Below are 23,995 nucleotides of genomic sequence, written 5' to 3'. Positions count from 1 at the left end.
TTTACAATCATGCTCAACTGCACATCAAGCTTTCTTATATAGTTACCCTCAAAGACTACAGATAAAATTTCTGTCCCTATCACAATTGTCCTTTATAGTTAACAAACATTTATTTTCCTGAGTTTAGTACATTACAAGCTATTGTGCCTAGTTTATTTACTTGCTTTTGGACCTCCTTCATTAATGTTAGTAGTTTATACTAAGGCTGTCAATTAATCGTGCTGTCGAGTTAACTCATGTAATTAACTCAAAAAAAAGTAAATGCGATTAAAAAAATTAATCGTGATTAATCGCACTGTTAAACAATAGATCCCAACTGAAATTTATTAAATATTTTGGATGTTTTTCTACATTTTCAAATATATTTCTTTCTATTACAGTGCAGAATACAAAATCGTACACTGCTCACTTTATATTATTATTTTTATTACAAATATTTGCACTGTAAAAATAAACAAAATAGTATTTTTCAATTCACCTCATACAAGTACTGTAGTGCAATCTCTTTATCCTGAGAGTCTAACTTACAAATGTAGCTCTTTTTGTTACATAACTGCACTCAAAAACAAAACAATGTAAAATTTTAGAGCCTACAAGTCCACTCAGTCCTACTTCTTGTTCAGCCAATTGCTAAGACAAACAAATTTGTTTACATTTATGGGAGATACTGATGAATGTTTCTTATTTACAAAGTCACCTGAAAGTGAGAACAGGCGTTTGTATGGCACTTTTGTAGCCGGCGTTGCAAAGTATTTACGTGGCAAATATGCTAAACATTCATATGCCCCCTCATACTTCGGCCACTATTCCAGAGGACATGCTTCCATGCTGATGATGCTCATTAAAAAATAATACATTAATTAAATTTGTGACTGAACTCCTTGGGGGAGAATTGTATGTGTCCTGTTGTGTTTTACCCACATTCTGCCATATATTTCATGTTATAGCAGTCTCAGATGATGACCCAGCCCATGTTTGGTTTAAGAACACTTTCACAGCAGATTTGACAAAGTGCAAAAAAGGTACCAATGTGAGATTTTTAAGGTTAGATACAGCACTTGACTCAAGGTTTAAAAATCTGAAGTGCCTTCCAAAATCTGAGAGGGACGAGGTGTGGAACATGCTTTCAGAAGTCTTAAAAGAGCAACGCTCAGATGTGGAAACTACAGAACTCAGATCACCGAAAATCAACCTTCTGCTGGTGGCATCTGACTCTGATGATGAAAATGAACATGCATTGGTCCGCTCTGCTTTGGATCATTATCGAGCAGAACCCTTCATCAGCATGGATGCATGTCTTCTGGAATGGTGGTTGAAGATGAAGGGACATGTGACTCTTTAGTGCATCTGGCACATAAATATCTTTTGATGCCAGCTAGAACAGTGCCATGTGAACAACGCTTGTTCTCACTTTCAGGTAACATTGTATACAAGATGTGGGCAGCATTACCTCCTGCAACTTGTAACCAAACTTGTTTGTCTGAGCGATTGGCTGAAGTAGGACTGAGTGGACCTGTAGGTCTAAAGTTTTACATTATTTTATTTTTAAATGCAGTTATTTTTTGTACATAATTCTATATATGTAAGTTCAACTTTCATTATAAAGAGATTGCACTACAGTACTTGTATCAGTACTTGTATTAGATGAATTTAAATATACTATTTTGTTTTTTCCAGTGCAAATATTTGTAATAAAAAATAAAGTGAGGACTGTGCACTTTGTATTCTGAGTTGTAATTGAAATTAATATATTTGAAAATATAGGAAACATCCAAAAATATGTAAATAAATGGTATTCTATTATTGTTTAACTGTGCGATTAATTGTGATTAATTTTTTTAATCATGCCATTAATTGCGATTAATTCTTTTAATCGCTTGACAGCCCTAGTTTATATACTCTTGCTGTCCGTGTGTGTTCCGTGCCCCACCTCTGTGGCCAGTCCACAGAGGATGTGAGTCTGTTACACCCAGGAGCTACAGAGCCTGCCTCTTCCTTTAGCTCATGGTGTAGAGACTCATGCTTTCAGTTCTGGGGATCCCTCGTCAATCCCTGTGTTGGCCAAGATGGCAGATGTCATATGTGCACAGCTTTAGGGACAATTTATGTGCTGCTGTACAGCCAAAATGGGTGGGACTCACACATTTATTTATGATGTCTACAGTAATGGTGTCTATTTTTGTTTGACTTCTAATTTCTGGGGTATAAAAGGGTGAATCTACTTTTTAATTAAAAACAAATAAAATAGGTTTTGAATATAGAATCTGAAGTTCCATATTCAACCATAGACTGATTATATTGTATATTACATGCTATTTTCTTATTGCTGAGATTAAATAAATCTGTAAGACACTGTATACTGGACTCCTCCTGTACTGACTACTTGTATAATCTAATTTCCTTTTATCAGTTTATTTTATTAATTATCTGACTGAATCAGTGTGTGTGTGTATATATATATATATATATATACATTTAAAATTGCCATTTGACATAATCATCTTTATAACTAGAGTGTAGATTGTTGGTGACTATTTGTACACATCTGTTACATTATTCATATTTTTATTTTAGGAAATACAATTAACATGACTTCAAGTTCCTGAATGAATGTACTGAACTGTTCATTACAGCTTTGCATGATATCAGAGCCATAACCCTTTGCTCCTGTTTTATAGATGGCTACACAACAGATGACATTGAATTTTACTGGCGTGGGGGTGATAATGCAGTCACAGGAGTGACAAAGATTGAACTGCCACAATTCTCCATTGTAGACTTCAGGCTTGTCACCAAGAATGTTGTTTTCTCTACAGGTTTGTAGAAGGGGAGTTTAAGGGGAATTGTATTTGCTCACTGAAAATAATTTTAGAAATAGATTAGTTGCAAGGGTGCAGTCCTTGATCTGAATGAAAATTTAACAAGAATAGCTTAGAGAAACAATTCTGAATTTGCAAATAAGATATTCTGATGGAATATTCACAGTATAGTTCATACAACATCACTGATGAATTGACACAGAGAATTCCTGTGTGTTTGGCCCTCATGACCTTTCATTCTAATGAGGAAACATTAATCTCTAGTATTACGGCTCGCTCCAATAAAGTATATTGTCTGGCTTCTGCAGTAAGTTAGCCCATGAAAGCTGAAGAAATTGGCTGTGCACCTCAGCTAGCTAAATTCTTCCATACATAACCTAGCCCACAGGAAAACCTTTCTGTCTCTCTTCTCTGTATTTTGGTTGATGGAGCCAAGCTACGGAGGTCTTATGCAAATTAGTTCACCTTCTGCTGCACGAGCTTCTAATCCTGATTCAACAGGATTTTGTAATTCTCCCTTGGTCGACCATGAAATGATTTCCAGCAGGGCCGGGAAGACACTATGTAGCCCAAAGAGGGGAAGCAGAATTGGCAACATATGCATAAAAAAAAAAAAGCCTGTTAATATTTTCTCTATGTGGGTTGGGTTTTTATGGTTCTTAGAGCCCTTTTGGATTTGTCCCATTAGCATTTCCCTTTTCTAAATCCACCTTCCAGACACTGGACTGTGCTAACAGAGATGTGCTCACTGCTTAGGAGAACTGAGTGTAACTCCAGCTGGAGCTATTGAAATAAAACCAGTGTCAATACTATTTGGTCTCCAACCTTCCATTTTGATCGCTACAATTCTTTTATGGCTTCACTTCTCCCCAAGGAGGAGGCTTTCTTTATTATTTGAGGGACTTAAATCTTGGGTGCTTGATCCATTTGGGACACAGCACCTAGATTTGTTCTTACATAAGTGTAAATCAGAAATAACTCTATTTAAGACAGTGTACTGACACCAATGTGAGGTAGCAGAATCATACCCGTACTGTTCATTTGACTGTTGATTCCTAAGTAACTGACATGGCTGCTGTCTGTGTGTAACCAAATTCAGGAAAGTCCCATTCACTTGCTCATTCTGGGTGAAGTTCAGCTCTATGGGAGAGACTTATACAAAGAATGTGTGCTCTGAAATCTTCAAAATGGCGGAATTTCAGTGTTCATAGGCTGGTGAGGGCCTTGTGCACCAGGGTCAGTATCACCCTGCCTGAGTCGCACTCCTGCAATACTCCTTAGACCTGGTGACCATGTATGGCACTTCAGATCAGGGCGGCTCCAGGCACTAGCGCAGCAAGCGTGTGCCTGGGGCAGCAAGCCGTGGGGGGCAGCCTGCTAGTCGCCATGAGGGTGGCAGTCAGGCTGCCCTCAGCGGCATGCCCGCGGGAGGTCCGACAGTCCCACAGCTTCGGCGGCAATTGGGCGGCGGGGACACCAATGGTGTGGCACCGGTGGACCTCCCGCAGGCATACCGCCGAATCCGCGTTACCAGCGGACCTCCCACAGGCATGCTGCCGAAAGCCGCCTGACTGCCGTGCATGGGGCGGCAAAATACATAGAGCCACCCCTGCTTCAGATAGGGAAGATTGCTTGACACCTAACTTGATATTCAATAGCCATGTAAGACTGAAGCCTTTGCACAGTTTGGCACTCTGAAATGTATTTTGACAGCTGATTATAGGAGATTTTAATTATCAGCAGCTGTGAATCTATGTATTACTGACTCAACACATTTAGTACAAAATACTGTTGAATACAGACTTCATTACAAAATCTGCAGTTGGTTGTCCCCAACAGGGCCGGCTCCAGGGCTTTTGCTGCAGCAAAAAATAAATAAATAAATAAATAAATAAAAGTCACGATAGCGATCTGCAGCTCTACCGCCACCGCTTCAGTCTTCGGCAGCAATTTGGCAGCAGGTCCTTCACTCTGAGAGGGAGTGAGGGACCCGCTGCCAAAGACCCGGACGTGCCGCCCCTCACCGTTGGCTGCCCCAAGCAGCTGCTTGCTGGGCTGGTGCCTGGAGCCGGCCCTGGTCCCCAAGCTAAGGCAATTCTGTGTGTACGCTAAATCTGTAACATAGGAAACAAAGTGTAAAACTGAAATGATGCAGAGAATTTTAAGAGTATACTAAAATAAATTACGGACATGCCTAAATATTCCCTTTTTAGGTGCCTACCCAAGGCTGTCTCTCAGCTTTAAACTTAAGAGAAACATTGGCTACTTCATTCTGCAGACCTACATGCCTTCCATTCTGATCACTATCCTCTCCTGGGTTTCATTCTGGATTAATTATGATGCCTCAGCTGCAAGAGTTGCTTTAGGTAGGCATTTTTACTCCTATCATGCATTGTGTATTAGTAGAATATATTTTCTTGCTTCTGGTGTAACGTATAATGCATGATTTGAAAAAAAAAATCTCTGTTGGTTTTTTTTGCCTAGCTTGTTAAGCTTTGTATTATCTGATTCAGCATTTAAATCATCACAATTTAAATAAAAATTGAAAGTGATTTCATGTCTGAATTAGCTAACTATATAATCATTGTAATTGGAATTAGCCTGATTGTCTCAATCAGGTTTTTTTTTACTGCACTTGTTTTTAGTCTAAAAATAGCATGTATTTTATTTGTTTCTGCTCGTGGAAGTCCAGAGCAAACCTACAATACTGTAGTATGGAATATATATTGCTTTTCCTTTCAGGTGTGAAGTAGATACAATTGTGGCAGGGCTGTGCATTTGACTAACCAATCTCCCTTGCCAGGTAGAGGGCTTCCTCTCCATAGTGTTACCTTAAATTCCACAAGCAAAACAATTCTCCTTATAATGCTGAGAACACTGCTCTTTATATTAATGTATTTAATCAAGTGTCCTTTCAGGGTCTGTTTATATTATGCCCCTCGTCACAGTATATGAGCACACATTGCAAATATAAATGTGAATGGTGCTTGCCAAAAGTTAACACAAATCAAGCCCACTCCTGTTGATACTTCCTCTATCCGTGGAAATCAGAACTGGAGCCTGTAAGGAGGAGTGGGTGACATCATGGTACTATTGAATCCAATAGGAATTTTGCCACTGACTTCAATGGGGCCAGGATTTCTTCCCAGGAATTCAAATCTAAAGACAGGTAGCAAGAACATTCTAGAGGAAAGCAGTAAGGCAAGGCGTAGTGTGTCTATGCTGGCCGCTGATAACCCAGGTAGCTAGGAGAGGCTACAGTTCCCATTAAGAAAGCATATTTGCATGAGTCAAGATTACTGTGTATTTGTCTTTAGACAATTACAACTGTAATAAGTTGCACTAACACCACACTTTTTTAACAAAGAACAAAAATACCTTCCTAACATCCCTGCAGTACTGGCATTTAAAGATTGAGTTCTAATGATAGAAGATTAACATGAATATAATCAATGGAACTGTCTTCCTTTTTCCAGGAATCACAACTGTGCTCACTATGACAACGATCAATACCCATCTTCGAGAGACTCTTCCCAAAATTCCCTATGTGAAAGCCATTGACATGTATCTGATGGGATGCTTTGTCTTCGTTTTTATGGCCCTGCTGGAATATGCATTGGTCAACTACATCTTCTTTGGCCGGGGACCCCAACGTCAAAAGAAAGCGGCAGAAAAAGCTGCCAGTGCCAACAATGAGAAGTTGCGAATGGATGTCAATAAGGTAAATTGAAGTGAGGAATATGTTTTAGCCATTCAAAGCGACCCCGGCCAATTCACTTCTTCCAAACAGAGCTTAAAAGTATCATTTCTTGTGTAGAACATATCAAGTCGGATTCCTAGAAACATGTCTTAGCTCTGCAAAGCATTAAACTTCACTATCTCAGCAATGCATGCTGCCCTCTAGCTGGAACTATGATTGCTAGAATGTTCTTTTAAAGCGCAGCCTCGGAATAGGCTGAGCTCAGAGATGCGTTCTCACTAAAAATGGAGGTAGGAAAGCTTCAAAATAAACCACAAAAATTAACCTGTTCCTTAGAGGCCTTAATGAGCAAATCCAAAATGATGGCTATAAGCTCATGTGTTAGAAAGAGCTGTATGAAACCTTAGTAACAAACCCCAAACTTGAACCAGATTCCTAAAACCTTTCAGAGAAACTGAAGTGATGGGACATGGGTTTTCTTTTTTAAGGAAACTATTGAAATCTGGTGGTTTTGCATGTTATCAGCTACAAGTGTCTCAAATATTCTTGGCAAAATGTAAAACGACTCAGAATTATGGTGTCAATTTTTTTATGCATTCAAATTGAATTTGAAAATGGGCCCATTTGGTGGGGAGGGGGAAGAATTGCTAAAATACTTGCTTTTTTCAAGTGCATACATTCCTTTTGTGTCATGAAAATGAGGCCATTATTCAAAGTAGCAATTTTGGTAAAATTTCACATAAAGCAAAATTGGGGGGCAAGCACCAAATCATGCCAACCACAAAATGGCAAAAAACGTGTGTAAATCCACAAAACAAAATAAAAATGGTGATTTCTCTCAGAGTTCTAATTTTCAGTCAGAGGCCAGATGAAATGTACAGAGTTCAGCTGGCTTTTCTTTTAATTTAGGGGATTTTTCACTTGTCACTCAACATGAAACTCAAAGGGTGCAAATTCAAAACTAGAGGAAAAAGTTTGCATGGATGGAAATGGAGATGTTTCACACAGCTCTGGGGGCGGAATACTTAATATCTGCCCAGATTTTTATGCTGATGTACTAAATGTGGGTGTAGGGGAATGGGAAGGAGATATGTATTTTTAACAGCAGGCGCTAATATTCCACTATCAGCTGGCACCTAAAAAAACATTCTTTACTGAATGTTTTCAACTGGAGGATTCTATTTCATGGCTCAGATTTCATATACTAGCTATGCTTTTTTTATTTTAACTTTATTTTTTGTAAAATGAGAGAACCATAACACAACTGCTTTTATCTAATGGAATTGTAGTATGCAAATGAATTAAGGCAAATGCATGAGGATTGGTATTTACCTTTGATGTTACACTCTTACAACTCATCCCATTCACCCTTCATCATTCCAGTGTTCATAATAAAATTCAATTAAAATCAATTTTAAAAAAATCACAAGATTTTATTTCACTTTTTTTTTTTAAACTGGTTTTCCTGCAACAAACAGAACCATGCCCCTCAAAAACCCAACAGGGTATTTTGTGTAAACTTACAATAAAAAGCAATTTATTTCTTGTTAGAATCTTAGGAAAATCAAAATATATACTGAACACAACACAGAGAATTGTGAATAAATTTACACATCTTAGAGTTCTGTCATCACCATCCAAACTAATTTCGCTCTCAGAAGGCCTAATTCAAAACCAACTGAAATCAATGAAAAGATTCAGGCACATAATTACTGTCGTGTCATCTGAGCTACCGAGTGCAGTTTGCACTGTATATCTTTGCAGCTCACAGGTTCCCTTGTGCTATTCTCTGTATAATTATCCCCACACACAGCCAGTCCCATAATGGGCATGACCAATAACTTCATCCAGTGACAAACTGCGCCCATTTGGCTCATCCTGTTAATCTCAAAATTCAGGCACTAACAAGTACATTGATATGGATCATATTCAGAGATTCTCAGTTTTAAACCCCTCATCTCAATGAGTTAAATAACTTCAGTGAGGGTCAAATTCTTTCCTGTGCCAGAAATGGGAGGTATCAGAGAGTCAGTTACAGCTTCCTGATTCTGACCTGGTTTTGCTGGCCCGGAGTTGAAGCAGACTAGGTCCTGCTCTAGTTTATGCCAGGTGGGAGTCAATGGAGTGGAGTGGAGCAGAGCAGAGCTCCACCCTGCCTCTTCCCTCCAACAATGTGCCCCCTCTGCTGGGCAGGGAGGGGGCAATTGATGCAGGAGCTGGTTCTGCCAGCTTTCCCTAGCTGAGCTTTTGCCCTTGCGAAGGGAATTTTCAGTTGTCCAGTTACAGCCAGAACCTCTCTTACATCTCTGGAGCAGCACAAAAGTTCTGGATCCTTATTGAAAATCTGGCCCATAAATTTTACATTGTCATACAGCTGTACTACTACAAACATCATAGAGAAGTGGGCTAGAAAGAGGATCCATAATCACTGGAAATGTTGCAATTCACCAGGTTGGTAGATTTATATTTTGTAGAACTACCCATTGGTCCAATAAATCTGGAATATATTTCCTCAAGGTTTAACACAGAAACCAGCAGAGGTTCACATTTTTCGTGCTACAACTCCTCTACCCCTAGAGGGAATCAGTGGAAAAAATGAATACATCTCTGGCTTACACTGTTGAACTCCCCTGTAGAGTCCTGCGTGGGACTATTTTTTTAATCCCACTCCCATCCCGCCCTGCAATAACCACTCCCATCCACTCCTGTATTGTTTCTTGCATTTTTATCCTGCTCCCAGCCACAAAAACCTTAAATCCCACAAATCTCGCCAGAGAGATGGATTTGCCTATGCTACTAGAACCAAAAAACCCACAGTCAGTTTTTATACAGACAGAATTTTTACCACTAAAAGAATAAAACAAATCTTGCTTAAACCATGTAAAAATACTTTAACTCCGGTTATAATAGACATCAAATCTCTTTCTATCCCTCGCTTAAATTTAAGTATTAAAAGTTTTAAAATGTTTTTCTGCAAATTATCACAGTCTTTTTTTTTTTTTTGGCCACGCAAACCCTCCCGCAAGAAAATACATTTTACCTACTCCTGCAATTATGGCAGCACATCCTGCAGGACCTGTGGGATCCCAGTGTGCTACAGGGCACTGCTTTCTTCCAGGCAGCTGTTCCAGGGCAGGCAGAAACATTGGCAGTCTGGCTCCATTTGCTCCTTGATGTCCAGGAGTAGAGAGTTCCAGAATCAGTAGAAAGGCGCAGGGGCTTGTTTTTTATGTCCAGGGCCTCCTGTGAATCCCTTGTGATCTGTGTGGAGGTTGGGGCTTCTGAGAGTCAGAAGTATTAGCCTCTGGTTTATGACATTGGACTGAACCCCACCAGCCCTCATCCAGGACCTCCTATGAGCTTTTCCATATGACAGTGTGTTCTAATCTAATGTTTTCAATTATATTTCATACTATATTCATGCAAAATGCCTTGCATCTATTTATCTTTCAGAATTCAGGTAGGACAGAATTGTCTTTCTTTCTTTTTTTTTATTTTTGTGGTCCTATATCCTTTTTGTTTGTTTTGTTTTTTGCAGTGTGTAGTTTCAATAATAAAATCAAGGAGAGTTAAAAAGTACACAAGAGCAAGGAAAATTTCACAATAGATTGTCTGGAAATATGTAACCACGGACTAGTTAAAAACAAATCCTATATGACAAGCTCTGTTTTACTTCATAGCCACTTCAGCTTGGAAAGACCATGTAGATGATCAAACCCCACCTTCCTGCATTGTACAGGAATTTCCCTTCTGTATTTCTCAGGTGTTTTGTTCTCACCTGCCTATATTTTAAAGTTGAAGCTTCATCAGTTGACATCGGCAATTTATTCCATGTTTTAACTCTTTTAACAACCTTTCTCCTCTTGTCAAGTCTCATTAGTTTTTCTTGTAAGCAATTTCATACTATTACTTCCAAGTTTGCCTTCCTGTGCTGATTTTAACAGTTCCCATTTCCCTTTATTGTGGACACTCAAGTCATTTGCAGATAGTTAACACATTCTTTCTTGACTGCTTTTTTCAAGCCTATATACGTATATATTTAATGTCCCCAGTCTATCCTCATACCGTGTAATGTTTCCTCCTACCTTTGTCATCTTGGTAGTACCTTCAATTTATTATCCTTTTCATACTGAAGTGCCCAAAATGATACACAGTATTGCAAGTGCTGATGTAGTAAGGATGAATAAAGCAGGAGTATTGCCTCTCTGCACCTTGGAGAGATAATATGACTTATACGCCCCAACCTAATATTATATTGGATTTTATTTTCTAACCGTGAACTCCTCTATCTGGCTAGGAATAGCATTAGAGGTCAATAAACCTATCTTTCCATTTTGTATGGACATTTAGAATTATTTTGTCACAAATGTATAATCTTTCTTTTATTTTAGTGAAAAATCTCATTTTTATTAGTTTGTCCTTATAGTTCCTAAAATGCTTTTGCATTTTTCTATGCCACCTCTAGCTTTGACCACCATTCCCTATTCTCTACTTTGTCTTCCAGGTCTTTTATAAAGATATTAAACAAAATGGGACCGAATTCCGATCCCTGGACCCCACTGGAAATCTCTCCCCAACTAGACGGACTACCAATTACGATTACTCTCTGTATACGGTTAGATAGCCAGTTTTTGATCCATTTTAATTGTATTTCTGTCCAAGACATCTTGTGTTGGCTCCCCTCCCCTGTGATACTGTATCAAGTGCTTTTTGGAAATCCAGACATGTCTACTGCATTCCTTTCATCTGCTAATTTTGCAATCATATCAAAATAGACTATGAAATTGGTCTGGCAGGATTTGTTCTTAACCCATGTTTAGCCCCATGATGCTTTTGCTTCTAGATTATTATAATTTTGTTCCCTGTTTGCTTCATTACTTTGCAAAGGATGGATGTGAAGTTTTAAGGGTGGAAACAAAAATGGTACCAGGTTGACACACTTCCATCTTCTGGGACCTCAAGGTCTCCACAGCTTATATAGATATTAGCTGATGATTATTATCTCAGTACCCATGTATCCCCCAGAATTCTGGGGTGTAGGTCTGCTTGCCACTAGATTTGCAGGTTCTTCAAGTAACTTTTTGCTAAGTTCTATCTCTTTTGAAGTTGTGGATTTATTCTTACATTGTTGAGCTTAGTAATGTTGTCTTTGTTGTTATTAAATAGGGGTATGTACTAAATTCATTAGTTCTGCCATCTTCCATCACTCTCACTGATTTCCTGACTGCTTAGCAGAAATTTCATTTTGGATTTGTCTTATCCTTGATGTAGCTTATAGCTCTGTCCCCATTAGTAAGCAATATTTTCTACTGTCTCTGCTTCTCTTCCTTCTCGCATGCAGGACATGTAATCCTGACTAGATACCTCTTGACTTTCTGTTTCCAATATAGCTTCTTTTTAGCCCTGAATTTATCCAAGCAGCCTATGGTTTGCCATGCTGAGCTTCCATCATTATGTCCTTCAGAATTGTCAAATATTCTCATTAGTACTCCATCCCTCTTGACTCAGACTAACACTTTTAGTGGCTTCTCTGGAGGTATAACAAACCTTGAACACTGAAATGGCAATAATAATGATTAACTAGCAAAACTCCCTCATTGCAACATGATGATTTAATGGATGTTATAGATGGCACAGTAAAGCATATAGTAAACATGCTGGGCTAATTGCATGTCTGTTCTATACTCTCTTCTTCCATAAACTAGTGTTCAAGGGCCTTGCCAGTAGAAATTTTGCCTGGGGAGACTGTGGTGGTGGAAAGCACTGTGAAGTACCTTTCACCAGCGGAGTGGGGAAATGCTACATCAAAACTGTGAGGCAGCACAGGCTAGGAAGAGGGGGGTATGGGCAGTGCAGCAGGAGATATATTAGCACAGAGTATTTCTGCCACAGCTTTCGCAAAGCGACTCGTATTTAACAGAAAGCTAAAGCTGACTTTTTGTACGGAGCACTGAAATAAAACAGTGTTTTCCTTAACTTCCCCCAGGAGCGAATATACCTTCCTTCGGGAAATGTTGAAACCCATAATACAATATTCAGACGGAACCACATCTTTTTAGATTTTAGTTACAGTAGAAATATTGCCCCTTTAAGGCCAACTGTGGAGCTTAGGGAGGCAAAGGGATTTTGAGAAACTGTTTCACCAACTAAGCAAATCAGAGCCACCATAGTTTGGCTGGGGAATAAGACACATATCCCTTGCGTGCACACCCCTGTGCAGCCATGGGTCTCACTGGACCATGGGTCTGGATGTGAGGGAAGAGGGGAAAGCAGGGGATGCACATTTGCTACTCTCCCTGCCAAGTAGGTAGGTGGGGAGGGTTTGGAGAGTACCAAGCCGACTTGCAGACAGAGGCTCTCAGATCTGAACTAGCACAAGGAGGAGAGTATGGTTTAAATGGTGTAGAGCTGGATATGCTAGCGTCTTACCACCTGAGACTACTCCTTTGCTGGACAAATCATTGACTGTCTGTTTATGCCAGATTTCCAGCCCCGTCACACCACCAGAACAGCACAGAATGAGCTAGAGTGAGGGTCAGGATCTTGCTCTAAGTATTAAAGTGGAATAACTATACTCCAAGGTCACTAAGCACAGAGATGAGAGAAATAAGGTGGAAGCATGTTTTACTTTAGATGAAGGGAGGCTGTAGTGAAGTGAAGAGGAATGGAGAATGACATGGGCATGTGAATAGTGTAGAGACTGCACAGTATAGAAGGATTGAGGTAGAGGCCTCTTATTATGCGGTCGTATTCTTTCATCCTTATTCATACTGAACAATGCTTTATTTCTGTGTAGTGCTATTGAAATATTTGGGGCTAGTCATAGAGTAGAGTCTATTCAACATGAGTAAGGACAGCAAAATCTGGCCCACAAACATCAAGAGCCTAGGAAAACAAGATGAGTTTTAAAACAAACGCACACTCAATTACTAGAACTGAACCATGCCGTAGTCTATTACATCACCACTTCCAGAGGCCTAAAAATTCCATTTAATATCTTCTATATCACAAATGCCCCTTTGCTCTGTGCTTTTGGGGACATTGAGCACTAACAACACTCTGCTAAATTTTCAGCTAAAACATTTTTTACTACCTTATAAAGATGAGTGTTTTGTTTTGTTTACACTACTACTAAAACTGTATTGGGAGTTATTCTTGATGCCGAGCCTGAGGCTATCCTCCTTGCTGAATCAGATTACGAGATCCGTCATAAAAATGGACAGCGATAATAAAAGCACCATAAACAGAAAAGCCCAATATTGACCCCACATCTTTCATCCTAAATTTGCCATTCACACATCACAGAAGAACACCTGAAAACCAAATTAAAAAAAAAAAAAAAGTAAACCCTCTGCCCCATTAGCATTATCTAGGAGTTTGATATGAATGCAATTTGAGAAAGTTCCATTCTTAGCCTGTGGCCTTTTGCAGAAGTGATCAGAAGGTGACTTGTCTCTACAGTCCATAGTGATATTCCAACTGACATCAGAATAAAGGTCAAGTCAGCCATGTGGGGTTTTCTGTCTGGGGCTGTGATCCTCACAATGCCATCTTTAATTCATGTAAGAACAGTGTGCACACACTCTGCTTGTTTAAGGCACATCAGCCTACTTGCATCATCTAAGAACCTGTCATCCAACACTGACCCTAAATTAAGAAACTCGCCCATATAATTCTTATGCAATTCAGATTTGTATTTCAGATTTTGTAACAGCAGACACAACTAAGCCAAACAAAACACTAATACAGTCAAGTGTGAGACCTTTTTGCATATCAAGCTTATTGCAAATAAAACATAGGGGGACCTCCACCTAGTTACAACAGGGAAGGGACTGGAAACCACAGTGCTGGATTCTGCCTGGTTCTACCAAAGACTTAATCCTTGTTACCTTGAACAAGTCATTTGCACCTTTTTAAAATCAGTATAGTAAACCTTACCTTTCAGGGTACTGTGCATAAGAATGTTGAGGTTGTTGGCTGAAGCAAGGACCATTAATATTATCATCATAGGGATGTACAGGAATACCACATACGAATTCATTATCCTCATGTCTCAGTGATGTCTGAAACCTTTATAAAATCTGATATTTAGATACATTAAATTTGTTTTGAGTTTTTTTAAGGTTTTTATTATTATTTTAATTTAGAGAGAGAAACATTTCAAGTAATCCAAAATTCAGGTCATGAGCATTAGGATAACTGGGATTTACCTATATGTCGTTTTGATGAGAGAGATATTAGACGTCTTTGAGTCCATCTTTTGCAACATTTCCCCACCAGATAACTATAAATTTTGAGTGTCAGAGAGGTAGCCGTGTTAGTCTGGTTCTGTAAAAGCAGCAAAGAATCCTGTGGCACCTTATAGTCTGTTAGTCTATAAGGTGCCACAGGATTCTTTGCTGCTTTTATAAATTTTGAGTGTCTCGTGCTCTTGTAAAAGATACAAAAGGAGTTTAACACCTTGTCAATATTTTTTTAAGTTCTACTAAACAGAGGCAGTTAACTCCTCAACACTATTTGAGAAGCAAAATTGCTGTGTCAGATCTCAAACCTGAGTTATTTCCCTTATTTTCAAAATAGTGGAAATGATTGCTACCTTACCTTCAGGAGTGTTGTACGCAAGATACAAGAAGTAATTCTTCCGTTGTACTCTGCACTGATTAGGCCTCAACTGGATTACTGTGTCCAGTTCTAGGCGCCACATTTCAGGAAAGAGGTGGACAATTTGGAGATAGTCCAGAAAAGAGCAACAAAAACTATTAATGACCTAGAAAACATGACTTATGAGGAAAGATTGAAACACTTGGGTTTGTTTAGACTGGAGAAGGCTGAGAGGGGACATGATAATAGTACTTTTTCAAGTGATTGCCTTTTCCATAACTGGTGTTCTTCGAGATGTGTTGCTCATGTCTGTTCAACTTAGGGGTGTGTGCTCGCCACATGCACCCGTGCCGGAAGTTTTTCCCCCAGCAGTATCCCTCCAAGTCCCTGGAGTGGCACGCACATGCAGTGGTATATCGGGTGCCGCCGTTTTCCCCCCACAAGTTGAATGGACATGAGCAACCATTTGAATTAGAAAAGACAGTTACCTTTTCCATAACTGGTGTTCTTCGAGATGTGTTGCTCATGTTCATTGCACAACCCACCCTCTTTCCCCACTGTTGGAGTTTCCAGCAAGAAGGAACTGAGGGTGGGGAGAATTGGCAGCACCCTGTATACCGCAGCATGTGTGCACCTCTCCAGGGGGCTCTGGGGCCGGTTCTCTACGGATACTGCTGAGGGAAAAACTTCTGGCACTGGTGCACATGGCAAGCACACACACCTAAGCTGAATAGACATGAGGAACACATCTCGAAGAACACCAGTTATGGAAAAGTCAACTATCTTTTTTTCAAGTACAGAAAAGGTTGTTACAAGGAGGAGGGAGAAAATTGTTCTCCTTAACCTCTGAGGATAGGACAAGAAGCAATGGGTTTAAATTGCAGCAAGGGAGGTTTAGGTTGGACATTAGGAAAAACTTCCTGTCAGGGTAGTTAAACACTGGAATAAATTGCCTGGGGAGGTTGTGGAATGTCCATCATTGGAGATTTTTATGAGCAGGATAGACAAACACCTGTCAGGGATGTTCTGGATAATATTTAGTCCTGCCATGAGTGCAGGGAACTGGACTAGATGACCTCTCAAGGTCCCTTCCAGTCCTACAATTCTATGATTCTTGGATTTTCAGTAGTGGAAAGTACTTTTTCTCAGGAGGGCCTTAATGTGCACACTCACTGCAATAGTCCATGTAGAAATATTCTGCATGTGTATTATTATTATTTATTATTTGTATTATTGTAATATCTAGGTGTTCCAGTCAGGGCCAGATTTCCAATTAGGCACAGTAGGTGCATGCCTCAGGGCGGCGGCATTCTAGAGGCACCTAAAAGTTAAACGTGGGTTAAAGTTTCATTTTTTACAGAAAACACGAAGGTCAGCTGTACGCCGGGGGGGCACTGAAGATGCCTAGGGGCACGTACGTTGTAAATCTTGCGGACCCCATTGTGCTAGGCATTGTACAAACACAGAACAAAAAGACAGTCCTTGCTCCAAAGTTATATATTATTAAATGGGAGGGGTTGGAAAAACAGCCCTATGCTATAAAGGTTAAATTTACCCAGAAGGTTAAAGTTGCCAAACATTCTTTTTGGCACTGCTGCACGTTTTTTTTTTTTTGTTGGCTCACACAGAATTCTTTTAATGGACAGAAAAAAACTGGAAGCAGGTTCCTGAGTGAAAGTCCCCAGGCTAGAGCGAGAGTAGGCTGAAAAAAAATTTTTTTTAACTCTTTATTTTATTTCTCCTTTATTTCTTACTTTCCCGTTTTAAATATATTATCCTGAAATCAGCCTCAGTCTTAAACAGGACAAACAGCTACATTAATGCAGTTTACGGTTAGCTGTTATATTGAAGCACAAAGGGCCAGATCATCCTCAGTCTCTGCTCAGTCCCCACCGTCTGCCTTGAAAAGTCACTGGATGTGACTTTTTTCACTAAAATATCCATAAGGATTTCTTCAAGGCGATTACCTTGCAACATGCAGTCAGAATGGAGGCAGAAGGAGTGTGCTTTACCTTCCTCTCTGTCATTAAATATGGCAGGGCCTACTCACAAACCTGATGGGTCCACACAAAGGCCCTCTACTCCCACACTGGCTCTGACCCCAAAATGGACTTCAGCTCCCTAACTGCCGGAGACTTCACAGCCACTGCTGCCTTCAGTCTCCACTGGGGAAAACTACAACAAAGCTACTTTTCCGGGTAACATTGTTTCTGACTCACCCTCTGACCATTCACTCCTCCGTTATCTGCAGGGCTAGAAACAGGAAACGTTACCTATAGAAATGAGAGAATTTTCCTTGCTTCTTGCTCCATAAAGTTCTGAGGTATCAGACAATAAAGGTGTAGAACTTTTAAGCGTAGAAAAAATACTTTAGGTCGTTTTTAGATGGCAGCATGGCTCCCTCTGAGCCCGGTAGACTAGGACTCATGGTAACTAAAGCACATGGCTTTACAGCCAGAGGGCTACAAAAGAAAATTCCAAAAGCCAAATAATTAAAAAAACACTTGTAAAATACATGATATATACCAAATATATAGTGTGGTGTGGCATAACAATTTTATCAGCACTCATTTGAGATGACCTGAATAACCCATGTGTTTGGCCAGTTGCGACTTGAAAATATTGATATCCTGTACATAATAATTGAGGGTAAACTGATAGTCATTTTGCACTTTTTTCCAAGACATAAAATTTTTTTTTGATTTGCTGGGATTAAACCCAAGATGTTCTTAAAATACATGGAGTGAAGATGTTGATATAGAGTCCTATGTTACACGTGCTCTGTATGTGTGTGCGTGCGCATGTGTGCGTGCAAGCAAATTTTTTCAGTACATTGTCATTTATAGATCTACAATATAGACATGCACATACACACAAGAGCTGGTAAATAATCAGAAGAAAATTTCCACCAAAAATCATTTTTTCCCACTCTATTTTTTGTTGATAATTTGAATTTTCTGGAATTTACAGATATATATATGTGTGTATATGTGTGTGTGTGTGTATGTGTGTGTAATAGCTAATCTGAACATTAAAAAAATCAAATTTCCAAGTGAAAATGGCAAAAAGGGGCAAAACAATGTATTCCCTTTCTTTACCAACTGTAGAATGAGTGTACATATAAATCTAAATATATAATATGTATATTTTTGACATCCATGCACAATTTTACTTGGAAAAAAGCCTAAAATGCCTCTGTTTCTTCTGCAACAGAAACCCTCATTCTGTTCTTGTCACGCGTATTTCCCCCAAACATGCCCTAAAACTAGAATATCAAGGTACAGGTAAGCCACACATTATTTCTAATTACTTTACAACAGAGCACTGCTAATTTTAATGATGCCAAACAATCAGTGAAGCCCACAGTCACAGACAATTTTTCAGTCCTTGAAATCACTCCTTTACTCATTTTCTTTCATTTGTGTGTACAAATACATTTCTAGCCCCTTTGTTGTGAAGATAACCTTCAAAAATATTAACATTTTCCTTTGGCTATAAATTTGCAAATAATTCTCCATCATAATCATGAATGCAGTTCTGGCCCTGTTGGTGTCAAGAGAAATGTCACCACATTTCTTATTCACAGTCTTTGCCACTGCTTCTTAAGGCCAGTGACACCTGTGCCTCCCTTAAGCTTTGATTAGGGCGCCAAAGAATCATAATTCTGACACTCTCCAAAATTCTGAAGTTAAACCTGCATCCAAGCAATTATATCGTATGAAGATTAATGGAACATGCTATGCAATCTTTTCTCCAGTTTCTTATCTTCCAAATTGTGATTAAACATCCCCATGTGCCTGAGTGCTTGCCACGTAAGGCTTCATATATTTGACTTGACTTCATGGAGGAAAAATAATTTGTCTACATTTTACAGCAGTTTGTTTTGAGAATGGGCTAGATATGCCAAAACTTGTCAGCATGATGTTGACTGTCTAGCTTGTGTATCAAAAACACAACTATTTCCAAATGATGGTGTAAGATCTTTGTGTCTATCTTTTCAAATTGCTACCACCAGTTAACAATCAAGTATTTCCAGCATAGCTGGCTTTTCAGGAAACAGTCAAAGAGCTGCAATAGAGAATTTCAGTTACAAATGTTCGGAGATAAGCCATTTGGTGCTCTTTCTGTAGTGGCTTTTGATGCATACTCCTTATGTTGAGGTACTTCATAAGCTTAATTAATATTAAGATCCCACTCCTGTAGACCCTACTGAGAGCAAGTCTGGGAGAATTTTGCCTTATGTACAAAAACATTTCGATATGCAAGAAAAAAACAAATGTCTTTAAGATACTGAAAACATACATGGCACATTTTTGCACACGCTTCCTGTTCATCGGCTTGATTCTGTCTTAGTTAGGTCATAACTCACACAGCTAATCATCATCTGAAATGTTGCTCAGCCCCTCCTCCCCATGCTTACATTATCAATTATACTTCATTTCTTTTTAAAAGAAATAAATTTTTTGCTCTTAAATTATTATCTAGGGTAATGTTGTGTTCAGTTAATCTGCTACTTAAAAATGAACTGCAAAGATTTCCCTTGCAACAAAAGCATTTTTGTATGATCCTTCCAAAAGGTAGACATATCATATATAAATGTGATTAGAATAAGATGTGTGATAATGACCTCCCAAATAGAGTGAGAATGACTGCACGGCACCTGAAGTGGGGGGAACATTGTCTGGGCTTGCCAAAGGAAGGCAGCAATGCTTTATGGCAGAGGTGGAAAGAGGGTCAGAAATTGCTGCAAAAGGTGAGCAGTGGTCATATTTGTGGCATTTACTCATCCCCCAGGAATCTGAGGTCAGACTGCATAAAGGTGCAAGCCCATGGCGTTGGAAGCCCCTTTTCCATGCAGCAGGCAAGGCGGAAGCCCCTCTCCCTCCCTGAGAGGTGGCTAATATCAGGTTGGGTTAGGACTTGCTGTAGGCATTGTGCTAGTCACTCCTTTTTAGGGGGGCTGGGAAGGAATTTTTCCTTAACCACTAGATTGGCTTTGGTGGAGTGAGGTTTTTCGCCTTCCCCACAGTGGGTGTCAGGAAGGACCTTTTCTGATAAGAAGAAAAGGTGGTAAACTATATGTCGCAACTTAATTTGCAAGTGTTGGGTGGATGTCCAGTGCAGGTACTCCACAGGGAAGGCATCCAGTGAACAGATGAATGGCCTAATAAAGGATTTAAAATCCCTTATTTTCACTATTTCCTAAATTTCTCAAAATTTTGATAGTTTGGCTGAAAATATACATTTTCAAATTTTCAGTCAGCTCTACTAAAAAGCTTACTTATATATTACTTCAGGTAGAGGTTTGTTTCCTCCCTCTCCCAGCACACACAATGTCTCCCATTTAAAAAAAATCAGATAGTTCAGACAGGTCCAATTTTAAACTTCAGAACCTTCAGATTAGTTTCCAATTAGGGAAAAAAAATGTTTATGCTGTATGCACATTTGAGAAAATTTGGTTCAGAGTTTTTTTGTTTGCTTTAAGCTAGAACCAGTACAGATTAGAATGAAATGTTTTTTTCCACTTCAATTATAGTGGTTTATGATGTCATATTTTTACAGATGTCCTTTTTTCTCTGCACTCAGATTTCTTAAAGAGGTGTGGTTGCCTTAAATACAATCAATGAAGTTCTAATTACATTTTTCAAATGCATACTTTTTCTCTTTTTTTAGGTTTCTAAATTGCAGTGTAGCTTAAATAATGTGTTTCTGGTAATAACGGGTATTTAACTTGCCAAATATCATTACAGAGATAAAAAAGGTCTGTTTGTTATGTGTGTGTAAGCTTATTCCTTTGGGATAGCTGAAATACATTCATTATTGTTTTCTTATATATCAGTTCATTCCTGTGTTGTCTTACCTGCTTTGTCTTGTAAAATTCCTTCCTTCTCCTATGAATCCTTCTTCCTTCCCCTGAGGATTCATAATAGCTAACAACTATTACATACGTTACTATGGTAGAATTGGGGGTCAGGAGCTTAATATTAATATAATATTTTAAGCCCCGATTCAGGAAAGCACTTAAGTGTATGTTTAACTTTAAGAATGTGCTTAAGACCCATTAAAATTAAGCATCTGTTTCAGTGCTATCCTGAATTGGGATGGTTCCCTGATTCAGGGACTTAGTTGCAGGTTACAGTCAACTAAAGTTGCTATAAGGAAATGGAAATTGAACACACAATTTAAAGGTTTAGTTTATATGCCTAGTCCCTCCCATTTTACTAGGGGATAAGGTAGGGCTAAACTTTCCCTGTCTAAAATTAGGGAGGGAGAAATTGTATCTGTACAGACTGCTCCTCATCCTTCTCTCCACTGGCTGGTTCAGGTGCCTGTGTCCATTTGCTCCTGGAAATAGGTAAGGATAACTGGTATTACAAAATGGCTGCTGTAAACTAGTCTAGGGCCCAAGACTGGATATAAGAAGACCGAGAATCACATTTCTGGCCTTTCCCAACAGTGTCCTCCACATTGTAAGCCATGGAGCAAATTCAGCTTTTGATTCAAAACCCTTTGAAATTAATGAGTCTTTCCATTGACCTCAGTGGGCTTTGGCTCAAACTCTGAGGGAACATAGAGTCAGGTCTGGAGTGTGGATGTTGTGTGGAAATTGTGGAGTTTTCTGAAGTTTTTTTTTTAACCCCCACTGTGATGCCCAAAGACTCCCCCTTTTCCTCTTCTATGCTGCATAACTGTTGCAGAATAAAAGTCCTCACGTCCTGGAATGCTGTGAATGTGCAGTGGATATTAAAAACCATATACATTTTTTTTGTTTCTGGTGCATGGCCATTTTGTAAGTTCAGGATACTGAAGCATTTATGACAGATTATGCTCTCAGATGTACACATTCACAGCTCCCACTGAAATCCATAAAAGCAACACACATCTGAGGATGAAATTAGGCCCTGGGAATTTTGTTGCAAGTAATTGGAGATGTGTAAAGCTCACCAGTCTTGGTTCACATTGGTTTTTTTTTTTCAGTTTGTTTTCTAAGTTTCCTATCTGTTTTCCTAGCTGTGTGAGTTAAACTCCCTTGATTTACTTTGAGTTTTAGGGTTTAGATAAACTCAAGAACCTGAAGGAAATCACTACTGACTCTGCAGAGTGTTGTTGAATTTCGACCTTGGCCTGAAATCAAACAAAATCACCTGAAATCATAACTCAGCCCATGTTTGCTCACAACTCACCTCAGAGTTAACTACAGAGTCTGTGAACCTCACTCACCTTTCAAAATCTGAACCCATGTGAGCTTTGCTTAGTGTCAGGTTTCTTTCTGAACAATTCCTACAGCTCTGAAAGTAAAGCCCGCTTTCTCTGTGGAGGCACAAAAGCACATGCACAGGTTTAGTGGCACAGTTCCATTTTTGGAGATTTTGAAATATTGACCATGCATTTTGAAGTGCATACATGTTTAGTTTTAGTAGCACATTTACCACTCCAGAACAGGTACATATAATTGAGCTGCCATTTGTAAACCATTACATTTTTTGAATATTTTCTAGAGCAGCGGTAGGCAACCTATGGCACGCAACCAAAGGCAGCACGCAAGCTGATTTTCAGTGACACTCATACTCAGGGGCGGCTCTACAAATTCGGCCGCCCCAAGCAATCATGCCCGGGAGGCGCCCCCGAGCCGCGGGAGCAGCGGACCTGCCGCGGGCATGACTGCGGAGGGTCCGCTGATCGCGCGGCTCAGCTGGACCTCCCGCAGCTGCGGACCGTTCGCGGGTCCGGCGGCTCCGGTTGAGCTGCCGCAGTCATGCCTGCGGGAGGTTCAGCCGAGCCTCGGGACCAGCGAACCGTCCGCAGTCATGCCTGCGGCAGGTCCGGTTGTCCCGAGGCTCCGGTGGACCTCCCGCAGGCATGACTGCGGCAGGTCCACCGGCCCAGCCTGCCGCCCCCTGGGAAAGGGCCGCCCCAGGCGGGTGCTTGCCCCGCTGGGCTCTAGAGCCGCCCCTGCTCATACTGCCCAGGTCCTGGCCACCAGTCCGGGAGGCTCTGCATTTTAATTTAATTTTAAATGATGTTTCTTAAACAGTTTAAAAACTGTATTTACTTTAAATACAATAATAGTTTAATTATATACTATAGACTTGTAGAAAGAGACCTTCTAAAAATGTTAAAATGTATTACAGGCACGCGAAACCTTAAATTAGAGTGAATAAATGAAGACACGGCACACCACTTCTGAAAGGTTGCCGTCCCCTGTTCTAGAGTGAAATTAGAGAGTCTAATACAGAGACTTCCTCCATAATATCTCTGTTCCTTCTTACACACCTTATTCCTTATAGCCAGTGCAATTCCTGTAGATAAGATTCAAGTAGTTTTCTTTCTAGAGGGATTATTTTATGTCCTTTGGCATTTCAAGTATGTGAGCCTTTCCAAGGCATATTTCCTTCAATTCCAGTCTAGAGAGTTGATTCTAAGTTGTTTGCTCACAGTATATGTAAATGATGAGGCCCAATAGTACAGTTTAAACCTCTGAACAAATTAGATAATTTTGCTTTTCCTGTCCTGGCAGAGTGGACCAATTTGGCTTTAGCAAATTTGGCAGGGGTTAACCTTACCTAATGAAATTGTGCATTATTTCTATGCATTTTTCACTTGTGTTCTTGTTTCACTCAGATTTCACAGAAATACCAGCCATCATATCTTTCTTATACATTTCTTCTGTACCACTCTGTGTTTAAAATGAGCAATCAGTATCTGCAAGTATCTATACTATATAGATTAAACAAGAATTTTGTTTGAATACCAGAAAGTAAAGATGTCAATGATATTATGTGTTTTGAATAGCTAAGTTATCCATTACAAATATACCTTCTGAATAAATGTTGAACACAGCCAGAGGATAATACTCCAAAATCCAGATACTGAT

The 23,995-nt window shown here is 39.6% G+C and overlaps 1 protein-coding gene across 7 annotated transcripts in view; it reads left to right on the top strand.

Moving 5' to 3' along the window:
* Nucleotides 1-23,995, top strand: part of GABRB2 (gamma-aminobutyric acid type A receptor subunit beta2) — a 292,697-nt gene that overhangs the window by 257,206 nt on the left and 11,496 nt on the right. For 4 of the 7 annotated variants that reach the window (XM_039485779.1, XM_039485785.1, XM_039485780.1 and 1 more), the window contains exons 8-11: nucleotides 2,679-2,816; nucleotides 5,033-5,185; nucleotides 6,296-6,540; nucleotides 11,024-11,134. In XM_039485779.1, the coding sequence (XP_039341713.1) occupies nucleotides 2,679-2,816; nucleotides 5,033-5,185; nucleotides 6,296-6,540; nucleotides 11,024-11,134 (647 nt within the window). Of the gene's footprint in view, nucleotides 1-2,678; nucleotides 2,817-5,032; nucleotides 5,186-6,295; nucleotides 6,541-11,023; nucleotides 11,135-18,333; nucleotides 18,405-23,995 lie in introns of all 7 variants that reach the window. The other 3 variants (XM_039485783.1, XM_039485782.1, XM_039485784.1) reach the window with 2 other exon arrangements.

Source organism: Mauremys reevesii, linkage group 8 (genome assembly GCF_016161935.1).
Source record: "Mauremys reevesii isolate NIE-2019 linkage group 8, ASM1616193v1, whole genome shotgun sequence".
NCBI lineage: Eukaryota > Metazoa > Chordata > Testudines > Geoemydidae > Mauremys > Mauremys reevesii.
Note: the sequence above shows the minus strand (reverse complement) of the source record. Positions and strands in the feature narration are given on the sequence as shown.